The sequence below is a fragment of the Heterodontus francisci genome, chromosome 31 (genome assembly GCF_036365525.1).
Source record: "Heterodontus francisci isolate sHetFra1 chromosome 31, sHetFra1.hap1, whole genome shotgun sequence".
Taxonomy (NCBI): domain Eukaryota; kingdom Metazoa; phylum Chordata; class Chondrichthyes; order Heterodontiformes; family Heterodontidae; genus Heterodontus; species Heterodontus francisci.
Genome location: NC_090401.1, coordinates 43,456,346 through 43,471,465, shown reverse-complemented (window position 1 = coordinate 43,471,465; position 15,120 = coordinate 43,456,346). Strand labels below are relative to the sequence as shown.

General features: G+C 44.3%; 1 protein-coding gene across 1 annotated transcript in view; it reads right to left on the bottom strand.

Moving 5' to 3' along the window:
* Positions 1 to 15,120, bottom strand: part of cldn23l (claudin 23-like) — a 37,414-nt gene that overhangs the window by 10,603 nt on the left and 11,691 nt on the right. The window contains exon 2 of the mRNA XM_068010959.1: positions 4,794 to 7,303. Coding sequence (XP_067867060.1) covers positions 6,683 to 7,276 — 594 coding nt within the window. The 5' untranslated portion in view covers positions 7,277 to 7,303 and the 3' untranslated portion in view covers positions 4,794 to 6,682. The remainder of the gene's footprint in view (positions 1 to 4,793; positions 7,304 to 15,120) is intronic.

Sequence of the window (15,120 nt, the reverse complement as noted above, 5' to 3'; positions counted from 1 at the left end):
TCTGAAGTGATGTGCTCTTCACCCTGTGCCACCGTTTCTAATACCATGCGAGGACCCATGGAGCTGCAAGTATCTGCGCTGGTGAAGGGTGCGCAAGAAAGATGTGATGGTGCAGACTCCAATGTTTCTTCCTTCTCTGACTGCTCCAGAACATGTTGGTGGTGTGTCCACTCCTCCTCTGCAGCTGTGGGAAACATAAGAGAAGGTGGTCATGAGAAATCGGCACAATCAACAGATGTTTCTGCTGCTTAAAATAATGAGATGGCAGCTTGTGCATTGACAGCTGGTTGCACGGGGAGCATTGCCACTCATCCCCTGAACCTGGAGACATTGAGATCTATTCACCCCATCCTTGGTGGACTCCCATTTTCCATCTCTAATGTCCAAGTGGCTTGACACTGGCCAGACCAAGGGCCAGCTCCTCAAAATGCATTAGTGACATGAGATGGGGAATTCCACCATCTAAACGTTCCCTCTTGCTCTCCTCTGCATTGCTGTGTTTGGCTGATGAGATGAAGAAAGATACCACGAGGACAATGCCTCTCTCCTTCACTTCTTGCAGCTTTCCATTCGCATTAGATGTTGTAGTCGTTACTTTAGCCTACTGTCCAATATCACTCAGGTTATGAACTATGTTTATGGGTCATCAATGCTGCTGTGTACACATTTCTCCTATGATCAGGAGAACTCCCTGCACCCTCAGGATGTCCCTCTCTTTTGCATTCTGGTGACTGCTGACCAGGAGGCATGCCATCTGGCTCTATTTTTGGACTCACCTTGCCAAACCTAAGGAGGTCATTGAAATGTTTTCTGCACTGTACCCAGTTCCTCCTCACCATTCCTCTGCTGCTGACCTCATCAGTCACCTCCAACCGTGCCTTCATCGTCAGCTTTGCAGGCTTTCTCGTGCTGTTGGCAGGGAACAGGATATTTCTCTGTGATGTCATCCCCTCCAGCACCATCTCAAGTGAGGCATCAGAAAAACGGGGAGGCTGCCCTGGCACGGGTGCCTTCCCTATCCACTGTCCTCTGCTCAGCTCCCCCTTCCACTATTGAGACGAATGGCAACCACAGCAATGGCTGCCACTCGCCCTTTAAATTGGACCCGCTGTTTTCTGTGACCTGCCTCCTTCCCATGCCCGTCACCTCCAATTGGATGGTGAGCACAACTCTGCGCCAATTAAATGAATTTACAATTGAAATAGCAACACATGGATGTTGCCAACGCAGTACGGGGTCAGGACTCCGGAATGAACACAATGTCGGGCTCTCAACCCCGGACCTGAAATCCTGCCCACTGTTGGGAATAAGTGGAGGGAGCTTTACTCTGTGTCTAACCCATGTTGTACCTGCTCTGGGAGTTATTTGATGGGACAGTGCAGAGGGAGCTTTACTCTGTCTGTAATCCACGTTCGACATGCAGTGGGATTGTTTGATGGGGACACTATATGTATCTGAAATGGGAAATGACACATTCCTCAGCAATATTATCCATCAATTTTAATAGGTTATGAATAGCCTGTTCCTTCTTTGCTGCAAACAAATACAATCCAATTGACTGAGGCCCATCGATTGTCACTGACAGGAATCCTGCATTGTGATGCCTGGAGAGTGTAGCTCACTTTCTCCTCACATCACTGATTGACAAGGAAGTAGATGTGAGGTCTCTGGGCACTGCACAGGACAAAAGAATGGCTGAGGATGTGGCCTGTCCAGATCTTTTTGGAAAGTCGTTTTTTTTCTGGCAACGGGTCGGAGGCTGGGAAGGACAGAATGGTTCAGAGCCTGGTTTGTGAGGCTTACCTTCAAAACAATAACCTCTCATCTTTGGTATTATTACAGACAGCAGAGGGGTTAAAATCATCTGCCACAATTACACTTTGCAGCAGAACTGTTGTATTACATAATATTTGCAGCACAGAAACAGGCCATTAGGTCTAGCAGATCCATGCTGGTGTTTATACTCCACAATAGCCTCCTTCTACCCTTGTTCATATAATCCTATCAGTATTACCTTCTATTCCTTTCTCCCTCATGTGTTTATCTAACTTCCCCTTAAATTTATCAATGCTCAACTACTCCTTATGGTAGTGAGTTGCACACTCTAACCACTCTCTGTGTAAAGAGGTCTCTCCTGAATTCTCTAGTGGATTCATTAATGACTAACATATTGTGGCACATAGATCTGGTCTCCCCGCAAGTTGAAATATCTTTTCTATGTCTACCCTATCAAATCCTTTCATAATCTTAAAGACATCTGTCAGGTCACCTCTAAGCCTGCTCTTTTCAGAGAAAAGAGCCCCAGTCTGTTCAATTCTTTGATTGGCTTCAGGAGTAGCAGATTCTTGTGGCACAGCTCGCCCCCAGCACGTACACACACACACTGACCTGACTGCTGCTTTTTAACAGCCTGAACTCTCTGCTCAGCCTTTTTGCGAGAAATTGAATTTCATGATCCACTGATTCGGAGTCAGGATGGATGGACACCACGGGCAGTCGATGATGGAAGAGTACTACTGAATTCTGGCACCAAGACAGCATCGCATGTAGTGGGGTGGGGATGTACCAGAGTACGTGTGCTGGGATTGCACCTCCAACATGATGCTGAATTCATATACTATTTCACCGGTGCTCGAGTGTAACCTAATTAACCTAATCGGCCCCTGGAACCATCAACTCCAAAGTGAAGTCAACAGAAATTTAAAGAGCTCTCAGGCTGGAGAGATTTAAACATGGAATAACACACACTGCACCACTGACTCCATCCCTCTCCTGACCACTGTCTGAAGCTGGACCAGACTGTTTGCAACCTTAGTGTCATATTTGACCATGAGATGAGCTTTCAACCACATAACCCTGCGTCATTAAGACCGCCTATTTCTACCTCCATAACATCACCAAACTCCACCCCTGCCTCAGCTCATCTGCTGCTGGAACCCTCATCCATCTGTTACCTCAAGACTTGACTATTCTAAAGCACTCCTGGCCAGCCTCCCACGTTCTACTCTCCATAAACTTGAGGTCATCCAAAATTCTGCTGACTGTCCTAATTCGCACCAAATCCCATTCATCTATCACCCCTGTGCTCATTGACCTACACTGGCTCCTGGTTAATCAACCCCTTTATTTTAAAATTCTCATCCTTGTTTTCAAATCCCTCCATAGCCTGCCCCCTCCCCTATCTCTGTAACCTCTTGCAGCCCCACAACCTCCAAGATATCTGCACACCTCTACTCCTGGCTTCTTAACCATCACCGAAATTAATAATTCCACCATTGGTGAATGTGCCTTCGTCTGCCTAGGCCCTAAGCTCAGGAATTCCTTCCCCGAAACCTCTCTGCCTCTCTACCTCACTTTCCTCCTTTAAGACACTCCTTAAAACCTATCTTTGACCAAACCTTTGGTCATCTGACCTAATATCGCCTTATGTAGCTCACTGTCATATTTTAATAATGTGAAGCGCCTTGGGATGTTATGTTAAAGGTACTACATAAATACAAGTTGTTGTATTGTTGTTGAGTAAGTTAAACATGAAATAACATACAGACTGGGGTGATTTACATTGTAGAAGGAACCTATTCAGCCCTTCATTCTACGTCTGTGCTAAGTCTCTAACTGGAGCTCTTTACTCAAATCCCCTTTCCCTTTTATATTCGTCCTTTTCAAACATTTATCCAATTCCCTTTTAAATGATTTTCCAGTCTGTTTCAGTAGCCCCTTGCATTAAAACAAATTCTTGTTTCACTGATGCTCTGCATGAAAATATTTATTCTGTCATGCTCACGCAAAGTGCAATTATGAATTATAAAATTGAACTGATGGATTAACCTCCCAAAATGGACACACTTTTGCTACAAGACAAAATGGAGTAAGAGGTCTTCTCCTGTACTGTGAATATATATAGTGGCTGCTGGAGACTGAACCCATCATTATGTCTGGACCAGCCTTGAAGAAAGCGTTAGAAATGCTAATGGCCCCATTCAATGTTAATGGCTACCTTTTTCAACCAGTTGGACTAACCTTTGCAGACCTAGAGTCTCCAGACTCCAACTCAGGATAATAGGTGTGACCAGACACCACTCTATCAAGATGAGCAACATTCAAACACCATTGTCTAACAATGGCCACACATTCAGAGACATTGTATAATGGGGAGAGCAGCTTCAATCACCTGACAGAAACCAAAGCCTGATAAGGTTTTTTTTTTAAAAAGACTTTCCTGTGCAGAAAGCAGAGCAGAGGCAGAAAGCCAGCAGCCAGGAAGCCAAGAAGAAGACCCTGCTGAATACCATTTTTTAAAATTGCCTAGAGGCAGAGCTGAAAAGGTGACCTTTGAGAACTCCCCATCTGAAAGATTGAAACAGGATCTTCACCATTGGACTGTAACTGAGATTTAACCAAACAGGTCTGCAGCAAAGCATCCGTCCATCTGAAACTCTCCAAAGCTTGTCTCCAGGGAACCAGGAGAGAAAGAAGAACAGGTCTGCGTCATTTAAATTTTTCCCATCCAGGAAAATAAACTAGGTTTCACAACAAACTCTTTTAAAAACACCAGACCTAAATGCATGCTATTCTTTTAATCCCCATCTTTTCTTGTGTGTGTGCATATGTGTGTGTGGGTGAAGGTGCAAATTTTCAGGTTTTGTTTAAAAAACATTCATCTTTCTTTAAACCTAAGAGAAAACTTGTCATTTGTTTATTGACCAATGAAAAGTTAAAATACAATTCTAACAAAAACACGGTCTGTGGTCAGGTGGGAGGTAAAATAGAAGAACCATTTCTATCATCCCTACCTGTACGTAACATAAATGCTCCTCTGTTGTTCGAGTGATAATCCTCAGTCTGTGACTCTGTTACTGATTCATCAAATGTTCTTTCACTATTTACCCTCCCAAAACCTTTTGGAAATTTGAAAACCTCAATTTGATCTTCCTGGGCTTTCACTGTTACGCTTTCTCAGCAGTTTCCATTTCCTATTTGGGTTGTTGCAGCAAGAGTTTTCACAAACATTGACAGTTTGTAGATTCACCATGTGCTGGCACCAGCAGTCATATCAGTAGTTTTATTTTACTGACTGATGCGGGAATACTGTTGTATGTTTGCTTTACAACGTAAGTAATAGCCGAGCCTGGATCTGTAGGAATCTTTATTCAAGTTTTGGGCTGAAGTTCAATTACATTAATTGGAGTTCAATAGTAAATGGAGAGGCATTGATTGAAGCCAACGTGAAATTGAAAGACAGATCTCCTTTGTAATGTTGTCCAGAGATCATGATGCCCGGTTTGAAGGGAGGGGGTGGTGCAGGCGGGGAGAGGGGGAAGGAGGAGGTGATGCAGCAGGAAATACAGGAGCAGCCCAGCTCCTGGTCAGGATGACACTCAGATTTCTACATCCAATACTGACATTTCCCCTTTGCACCAAAGCACAGATCAGGGACTCTCATATTGCAGAACAAACTGATTTTTAAAAAAAAGGATGATTAAGGAAGACTGGACTGAATCAACAGATGAAAGTGCCTGCTGTCAGTTAAAGGGCCCCCTCCCCGAGGGTCCTGGCTCAGGAGAAGCTGTAACACTCCCTTCACTGATTAGTGAACTAGAACATTCCCTCACCCTCCACCCCGATCAAGGTCAGGACATCATGCCCCTTATCTGTGATGAAGAGATGTGGTGATGAATGATGTGGTGGAAACAGAATTAATCTGCATCCCTTCAGTTTCTTTGATTCAATTTTCCTCTTCTTCCTCTGAAGATCCTGACCCTCATTGGGATACAGATCCACGGCACTGGGTGCCATTCATTACCTCATCCAAGTGTGAGTTTAGACAATGAGCAACGTTATTATTATTGACTGTGGAGGGTATCATGGTTGAGCGTGATCCTACCATTAACCAACACCCATGCTCTCCAGCAGGGATCAGTAGATAGCGATCGAAACAGAAGCTGGACCCGGGTTGAATTTTTCCTTTCTTAACCAAGGGCACTGAGGCCAGTTATAGTGCCCCCCCAGCTTCTGCCAGGATGAGATCAGCTGACTCAAGGCACTTCCTATTTTCAGTTGGAAGTTGTGGCAGCTGACAGGTGTTTTAACATCTGCATCAAGAAAATGCTGCAGTACCTGGTTCAGTTACTAGGAAAGATGCTAACAGCCTTGCTCAGAGTCAGTTGTTGGGCACTTCACTTACTGACAGAATAAAGGCAGGACTGGTTGAGTCACTAGGGATGCCAACTTGGCCAGATGTATCCCTAGAGGTTTCATTGCTCCCTTACTGCCTCAAGACCACACTCCTCCCATTGTCCGTCCTCAAGATGCACCACTTCATTATCCGAGTGGATGGTTCTTGACTGCGAATCAGCCTTATCTTTCCCATCACCAACATTTTTATAACTAATGTACAAATGTGTTGAAAGAAAATTTTTAATGCCCCAATAATTTTTCCACTGGGTTTTTGCTCCCAAGAGTGTCCTGGAAATTAATCTTCAATTTCTGGAGAATCCAGGGCAATCCTGGAGAATTGGCAAATCTATTAGTCACAATGAATACATACCTGGCTAGGACATTGACGCTATCAACTAAATGGAAATGTTACACACAGTCAGATGGGACTTAACATTTAATATATCCTTAGTGTAAAGTAGCATGTTAGAAACGAACAGGGTTGGCTGGTGCCCAACGATTTGATCTAGTAATCAACCTCATAGGGTCTTTTGGCATTTTGTCCTGACTCTTTGCACCTCTCAAATGTCGGACAGGTGAAGCTCAGGGCGAGGGCTATTCCTCCAAAGATCTCGATGCAGCTTCCCGCCCAGCCAAAGTACAGCGAGCTCCCGCCCTGGTACTGGGTGTGGGTGTCGGGGCTGATATCCTGCATGGAGGTCATGTACAGAGTGAGTGGGGTGATGCACAGAGATCCGGCCAGGATAATGACAACCCCACTGGCCCCAGCTACATTCCGAAGGGGGAAGTCCATCCAGCAGCGTATCCCTACACTGGCCACAATGATCCCCATCCCACACACCAGGAGGGAGCTCAGCATGAGGGCCCTGGACCACTGCACGATCTCGTCCCTCTGGTACACTGTGGTTACCGGCCAACACTGTTTAGTGTCCTGCAGTTCCAGGCATGACTCCCACAGACCGTCAGTCTTCACAGCTGTGTTTTTCCCCAGGTTAATGGGCCCCTGGCGCCACTGCGGAGTCAACACAGCTACAAACACCAAAACCAGCCCGACAGGAGCACTGACAATCCCGATGATCATCGGCGGTGGGGTCCGCATGTTGTAGATACTCAATGCAACCAGAACCTGCAAGGAGAGTAGACAAGAAGAGGATGTCAGTGCACATGGTGAAGAGCACTTTGAAACAAATGGTCCAGTTTCAAATTAGTGAATGAACAAGACTCGGTGTGAATGGGACCCACCTGAATCTCAATTGACCCACTACGGATAGGAGGAGACTATCTGCGCATGGGTGCAGCTTAATACCGGAAAGTTGGGCAGGCACAGCGCACAGTCGTAAAGGAGCCACCCAATTTTCCCATTCACGGCATGCAGGAAATCCAATAACCTCAGGCCCAGGACCAGGGAAACATGCCCTGGCGATGGTTGGTTGTCTCCAACCCTCCTCCTAAGCAGGCTCAGCAGCCAACAACAAAAACAGCATGCATTTATATAGCACCTTTCTTTTTTTTCTTTTTCTTTTCTTTTATGTAGGAATATGTCCTAAGGTGCTTCACAAGAATGTTAACAGATAAAAATTTGATACCAAGCCAAAGGATATCAGGTGGGGTGACCAAAGAGGTTGGTTTCAAGGTGTTTCTGAAAGGAGAGAGAGGTTTAGGATGGGGATTCCAGAGCTTAGGGCCGAGGCAGGGGAAAACACAGTAGGGCTGTGCAGATATCAAAGGGTTATGGGGCTGGAGGATATTACAGAGATATAGGGAGGCCTTATTTTTGATTTCTTGTCAATTAACAAATTTCTCTCTTACAAAACTGTTGTAAGGAGCTGGGAAAAGGTTCATAGTATATGTTAATAAAGAATTTTGCATGAACAGGGGAAGGTCACATGGCACAAGCCCCACCCCTTTTTGATTGACCTGAATCCCTCAGCGACTCATCCTACCTCATCCAACTGCATCTTGAACCTATGAATGTTTGTTTCAATCTCCTGCGCTGGTAACATATTAATGTTTGTGTAAAAAAAATTCCTTCTCATCACCTTCTTAATCTTAAATTCCTCATTTTTATATCACAATATGTGAAATAAATGGCACATGTGACTGATAAAGGGAACATATGAGATATAGCAATCTATGTAATAAAGGAAGAGTCTTACATATAGCACGTTAACTGACAAATTTCAAGCAATAGCCCTATTATTGTCTAAAAACAGTGAAAATTGCAACACATAATGAGCATTGCCACTGGAAATCTGCGAGCAAATTATTTAAAGTCTTACATATATATGCACTTCCCATCCACAAAACTTCCAGTGTCACAATTTTTAAGACAACATTTTGTCAAATTTGATGGGTTAAACCTTTTGGACAGATTGCAAAAACTGATGCTGCGACAGAATGATTAAGGCCAACCACTATCACAATAGACACCAGCCTGCACGCAGGCTGATTGCTCAATCCCAGTGACAGATAATGAGATAACCAGATCTTGAAACCAGACAACACTGTTGAAACGGGACACGCCTAAAAACTACAGTCATTCAGGCTACAGTCATTTCAAAACTCAACAGATATTACCAGAAGGTCTTAACAGATTTTGGTTTCCTCACCAAAGGGGCCATCAGAGTAAAGCAATGAAGAGATCTGCAGAGACAGTTAAATCTGACAGTAAACAAAATGATTGAGTCCAACATCAAAGTGCCAAGAGTGCAAGGAAGTAGCAGAGTCTGTCAACAAACGAGGTCATTAAGAAGAATGATTGGACTATAGAATTCTGAAACAAAGGCATGACATGTCGATTCATGGAATCATTAATAGTGTAGCACAGAAGGGGGCCATTCAGCCCATTGAGTCTGCGCCAACTCTTTCGAAGAGCATCCCGTTAATCCCCAACCCCCGCTCTTTCTTCCTATCATTGAAATTTTTCTCCCTCAAATATTTATCCAATTCTCTTTTGAAAGCTACTATTGAATCTGTTTCCACCACCCTATCAGGCAATGTGTGTGCAGAAGGGCGTAATCATCAGCAAACAGAAGCTGCACCATAAGTTCTTCTGTGGTTTTGGTACGTGCCAGTAATTGGCGCAGGTTGAAGAGATTGCTGTCTGTTTGGAAGCAGATGTGTATTTGTCCTCTGATATAAAAACAAAAAGTCCTGGAAATATTCAGCAGGTCTGGCAGCATCTGTGGAGAGAGAAGCAGAGTTAATGTTTCAGGTCTGTGAAACTTTCATCAGAACTGAAACGTTAACTCTGATTCTCTCTCCACAGATGCTGCCAGACCTGCTGAGTATTATTTTGTTTTTATTTCAGATTTCCAGCATCTGCAGTATTTTGCTTTTATTTATATGTCCTCTGTCAAGCCTGTCTTTGCCTCTTGAAGCATCATACTGAAGTGAATAGAGAAAAGGATCAGTGCCAGATCACACCCTTGCTTAACACCATTGGAGATAGTGAAGCTGTCTGAGAGGGCTCCATTCTGCTTGACCTGATCTTTCTGACCTTTGTGCAGTTGACAGAGAATGATGAGAAACCTCAGAGGGCACCCAATCTAGGTGGTATCTAAATAGTGTGAGTCAGAATCATGGATTCTGTACAGAAAACAAATATGATTGCTGGAGCGCTTCCATCAACACTGGCTTCAATCCATCATGAACATCAGATGGCAGGAATACATTACAAACAATGAAGTCTTTAACAAAGCCAATCTGCCATGTAGCTTACAACGCCAATTGTGTTGGGCAGGACATGTGTTACACATGGAGAATTCCAGAGTGCCAAAAACAGTGCTTTATGGTGAACTATGCTCTGATAAGTGAGATTGAAGTGCACCTCGCAAATGCTTCAAAGACCAGCTGAAAAGATGGCTCTTGCCTGGTGGGTGTGGAGGCTTCCGACAGAGATAGTTGGTGCACAACAATCAGGAAAGCAGCCTGAAAGTGTGAAACAAACAGACATGAGGCTGCTGAAGAAAGGCACAGACAACAGAAGGAGTCTGCTTAAACCAGAGCCCCTCCGAACCAGGAGTTCCTGTGCTCCAACTGCTTAAACCAGAGCCCCTTCGAACCAGGAGTTCCTGTGCTCCAACTGCTTAAACCAGAGCCCCTTCGAACCAGGAGTTCCTGTGCCCCAACTGTTCAAGAGCCTGCAGATCAAGAATTGGCCTCTTCAGTCACCAACTATCATGCCAACTACCACAGAGACAAACCTCCTCATGATCTTCACCTGCGAAGAATCTACTATCACCATCATCACTTTTTCAAGGTTCCTGTCCAGGGTTCACCAACACCATGGACATCAGCAAGAACTGGTGTTTGGATTGTGTAGACAAACCCTACAACTATGGGAATTGCCTATATAAACATAATTTTAATTCTCTACATAAACATTAACCCATCAAAGGGTAGTTTGCAGGCCTCCCACTACTGGTGATTCTGTGGTATGTCCCCACTCCTGTCTCCCAGTTCCCTTGCTCCTTAGCTTCCCCAGTCTCTGCCCAAATTCCTGTGACAGTCTCTGGCTTGCTATCTACAGGCCTATCTCAGTGTCAGTGCCACTGACTGGGCTTAGTACCCGATCCCTGGCCACAATCTTATGCCAGATTGTGCTGGACTGGTGAATGAGCTCTCACAACAGGCTTTATGCACCATGCAAGAAAGAGAGCAAGGCTCCTGCCCCTTGATTGTAATGCAATGGTATTGTGTGTGAGGAGAAATCCAAGTGTTTATAGTGTATGTTAAATGGGACAATGGGACAGGGTGTGAGCAGGAGAGAGATCAAAGGGTTATGGTGTGTGTTAAATGGGACAGGATGTGATCACGAAAGAGGTTGAGTGTATGTTATATATTTAATTGTGCTCCCAACAATAATACTGCTCCAATAAAAGGTGCCATTTAAACCTCATTAAAGCTTCCTGCTACATTACACTGGTAATTGGCATCATTCTGTTCATGCACTGTTTTCTATAACAAGTGTCCTGAGGTGACACTGTGGAGGAGGAGGGATATGGCTGGTTGTCCACAGTATATAAAAGAAGGACTTGCATTTCTAAAGTGCCATTCATAACCTCAGGATGTCCTAAAGCGTTTTACAGCCAATAAAGTACTTTTTAAGTGTAGTCACTGTTGAAAGGTAGAAAATGCAGCAGCTAAATTTGCACTCAGCAAGATCCCACAATCAACAATGAAATAAATGACCAGATAAAATGTTTTAGTGATGTTGGTTGAGAGATAAATATTGGCCCAGAACACTAGGGAGAACTCCCCTGTTCTCTTTGAAATGGTGCCAAGGGATTTTTTTTTTACATCCACCCAAGAGGGCAGACAAGGGTGGTGAATCTCTGGAATTCTCTGCCTCAGAGAGTTGAGGAGGCTAGGTCACTAAATGTATTTAAAGAGGAGGTAGATAGACTTTTGAAATCTCAGGGAGTTGAGGGTTAGGCGGAGCAGGCCCGAAAGAGGAGTTCAGGCCTGGGACAGATCAGCCATGATCTTATTGAATGGCGGGGCAGGCTTGAGGGGCTGAATGGCCTACTCCTGCTCCTATTTCTTATGTTTAACATCTCACCTGAGAGACAGCACCTCTGAACAGTGCAGCAGTCCCTCACTACTGCACTGGGAGTGTCAGCCTGGATTTTGTACTCAAGCCCCTGGAGTAAGGCTTAAACACAGAACTGCTGACTCAGAGGCAAGAGCGCAATTCACTGAACCACAGCCAACTCTGCAGTTCCCCAGCAACATGTATTAGGATACCTCTCCATATCCCTGCTTGAATCTCCCTAAAGGCCATAAAACTGGGGATCATTAATCCTTTGCCATCCCAATCATAGACTGCATTATTCAGTCCAAAGACCATGAGGTATATTCAGTGCAGGGGCTATGAGAACTGGCATGGCATTGGCACAGCCATTGTAGCACCCGCCAGTATCTGATAGGACTTAAAGATGGCAGAACACCAAATGGATGTGGCAGGAAACTGTGCATTAAGAAAACTGAGGGGATGTGGTCACTTAACAGTCAGTGGCTGCATGGGGAAGTCTTCAAAATGACTGCAGATGTCAGGGATTGCACAAAGTCAGCATGGGTTTACAAAAGGGAAATCGTGCTTAAAAAATCTACTGGAGTTTTTTAAGGATGTAACTAGTAGAATAGATAAGGGAGAACCAGTGGATGTGGTGTATTTGGATTTTCAGAAGGCTTTTGATAAGGTCCCACATAAGAGGTTAGTGTGCAACATCAAAGCACATGGGATTGGGGATAATATACTGGCATGGATTGAGAATTGGTTGATAGACAGGGAACAGAGAGTGGGAATAAATGGGTCTTTTTCCAGGTGGCAGGCAGTGACTAGTGGGGTACTGCAGGGATAAGTGCTTGGGCCCCAGCTATTCACAATATATATTAATGACTTGGGTGAGGGAACTAGATGTAACATTTCCAAGTTTGCAGATGATACAAAGCTTTGGTGGGGGGTGTGGGGGGGGGGGGGGAATGTCAGCTGTGAGGAGGATGCAAAGAGGCTCCAATGTGATTTGGACAAGTTGGGTGAGTGGGCAAATGCATGGCAGATGCAGTATAACATGCATAAATGTGAGGTTATCCACTTTGGTTGTAAAGACAGAAAGGCAGATTATTATCTGAATGGTGATAGATTGGGAAAGGGAGAGGTGCAACGAGACCTGGATGTCCGTGGACACCAGTCACTGAAAGCAAGCATTCAGGAGCAGCAAGCAGTTAGGAAGGTGAATGGTATGTTGGCCTTCATTGCAAGAGGTTTTGAGTACAGGAGCAAGGATGTCTTACTGCAATTATACAGGTCCTTGGTCAGACCACATCTGGAGTATTGTGTACAGTTTTGTTCTCCTTATCTGAGGAAGGATGTTCTTGCCATGGAGGGAGTGCAAAGAAGATTTGCACTAGGCTGATTCCTGGGATGGCAGGATTGACGTATGAGGAGAGATTGTGTCGACTAGGCCTATATTCACTGGAGTTTAGAAGAATGAGAGGGGATCTCATAGATACCTATAAAATTCTAACAAGACTAGACAGGCTAGATGCAGGGAGGATGTTCCCGATGGCTGGGGAGAAAAGAACCAGGGGGTCACAGTCTCAGGATACGGGGTATGTTATTTAGAACCGAGACGAGGAGAAATTTCTTCACTCAGAGGGTGGTGAACCTGTGGAATTCTCTACCGCAGAAGGCAGTGGAGGCCAAGTCATTTAATATATTCAAGATGGAGATAGATATATTTCTTAATGCCAAAGGGATCGAGGGATATGGGAGAAAACGGGAACACGGCTAAATTAGACGATCAACCATGATCTTATTTGAATGGCGGAGCAGGCCCGAAGGGCTGAATGGCTTACACCTGCTCCTATTTTCTATGTTTCATTGCCCTTTTGCGATTTACTTTTAACTATTTTCAATTTTTCTCTTTCCCTCTGAACTTTGTTTCACTTATCTCAGCATTCCCATCCTCTGTTTTATTTAATTTCCTTCCAGTCTCCTGCTCCTTTCATCTCAAATTCATGATTCTCTCAGATATTTCAGAAAATGAATCATTGATTTCTCATATTTATTTCATTGTTCTTTAATTCCCATTTGTCCCCTTTGGTTTTTCTTAACCTGGTTTTGTTTGTTTGATTTCTGGTGAATTTTTAGGCGGATCCATGATGGATGGGCCGAAGGGCCTGTTTCTGTGCTGTCTAACTCTATGACTCTGTGTTTGCTCTGTGGCCATCTTCATTAGACATGGGGAGTGGGGAGATGTGGGCTCCGCTGGGAGCACATACCAGATCTCAGGTGCCCACTGCCCGTGATAATCCTTTGTCTGTTTCCCAGTGGGCCAGTCTCCCCTAAATAAGTACAATTTCAAATAGCACAATTTGAATTCCTGACCACAGGAATGAAACCAAAGCTTCTTATTTGCCCCTTGATGTTTGTTTGTGCGGCACCAGCATGAGCTGCATTGACAGTTTGGGAAACAGTGTAGGCACATTTTTTGAAAAGACCTCCCTGGGACTTTTAATAGAAAATGTAAAGAGTTTGTCAGTGGGCAACACTGAGCTCACCATAGGGAACAACAATCACCAAATGGACTCCATTCACAGAAAATTCAGTACATGTTGGGAAAATACAACAGATCAGTAGCAACTTGTCACTCTCACCCTTTCACTCTGACAAATTTTACTCTGGTCAGTTTCTAGCATTGAAGAACTACACTGACTCCGTCCACAACCAGTAATCAGTGAATAACTTTTATTTTGATAGTAGTTTCAGACATCATTGTGAGGGATGTCAGTGGTGTGGGACAGGACTGTTTCCATTTTTTAAACACACGAAGTTGGAACGTGAGGCAGGGGCTTATGTTCGGACACGACCTTGATCATTGATTTCTCATATTTATTTCGTTGTTCATTAATTCCCAACCTTGTTTTGTTTTATTTCTGGTGAATGTTTGGGAGGGTGTTTGCTCTAATTTCAGATATGGTGAGGGTAATTCTTCGAGGGAGTCTGATTCTCCGATGCATGATTTTAAGTGAAGGAAATGGCAGTTTAGAATAAATGGGTTAATTTTCTCTTAAAAAGCGGGGAGGAGAATTGCACACGAGCAGTGTCCAGACACCAGTACTGACAGTGTGGGTTCAGAGCCTTGTTTGAGGGCGTAGAGAAAAGTTTTGATAGAACATGGGAATGTCCCGGAACTCAAAAGACTTCACATTCCATCCAGCTGGTCCCATAAACGAGTCCCATACAATCACCCACTCCCTCAACGAGCTACCCACAGTCAATTCTCCCCCACACCCCATTGTCTGTCTCGAGGTACAATCCAGTCAGAACTTTCTGTGCACAGCAATGAAATAAACCAAGAATTTTAACTGTAAATGAATGAGATCAACAGCATCAGCATTGGACAAGTTTGACAACAGCTTCTGAGGCCAAGAACT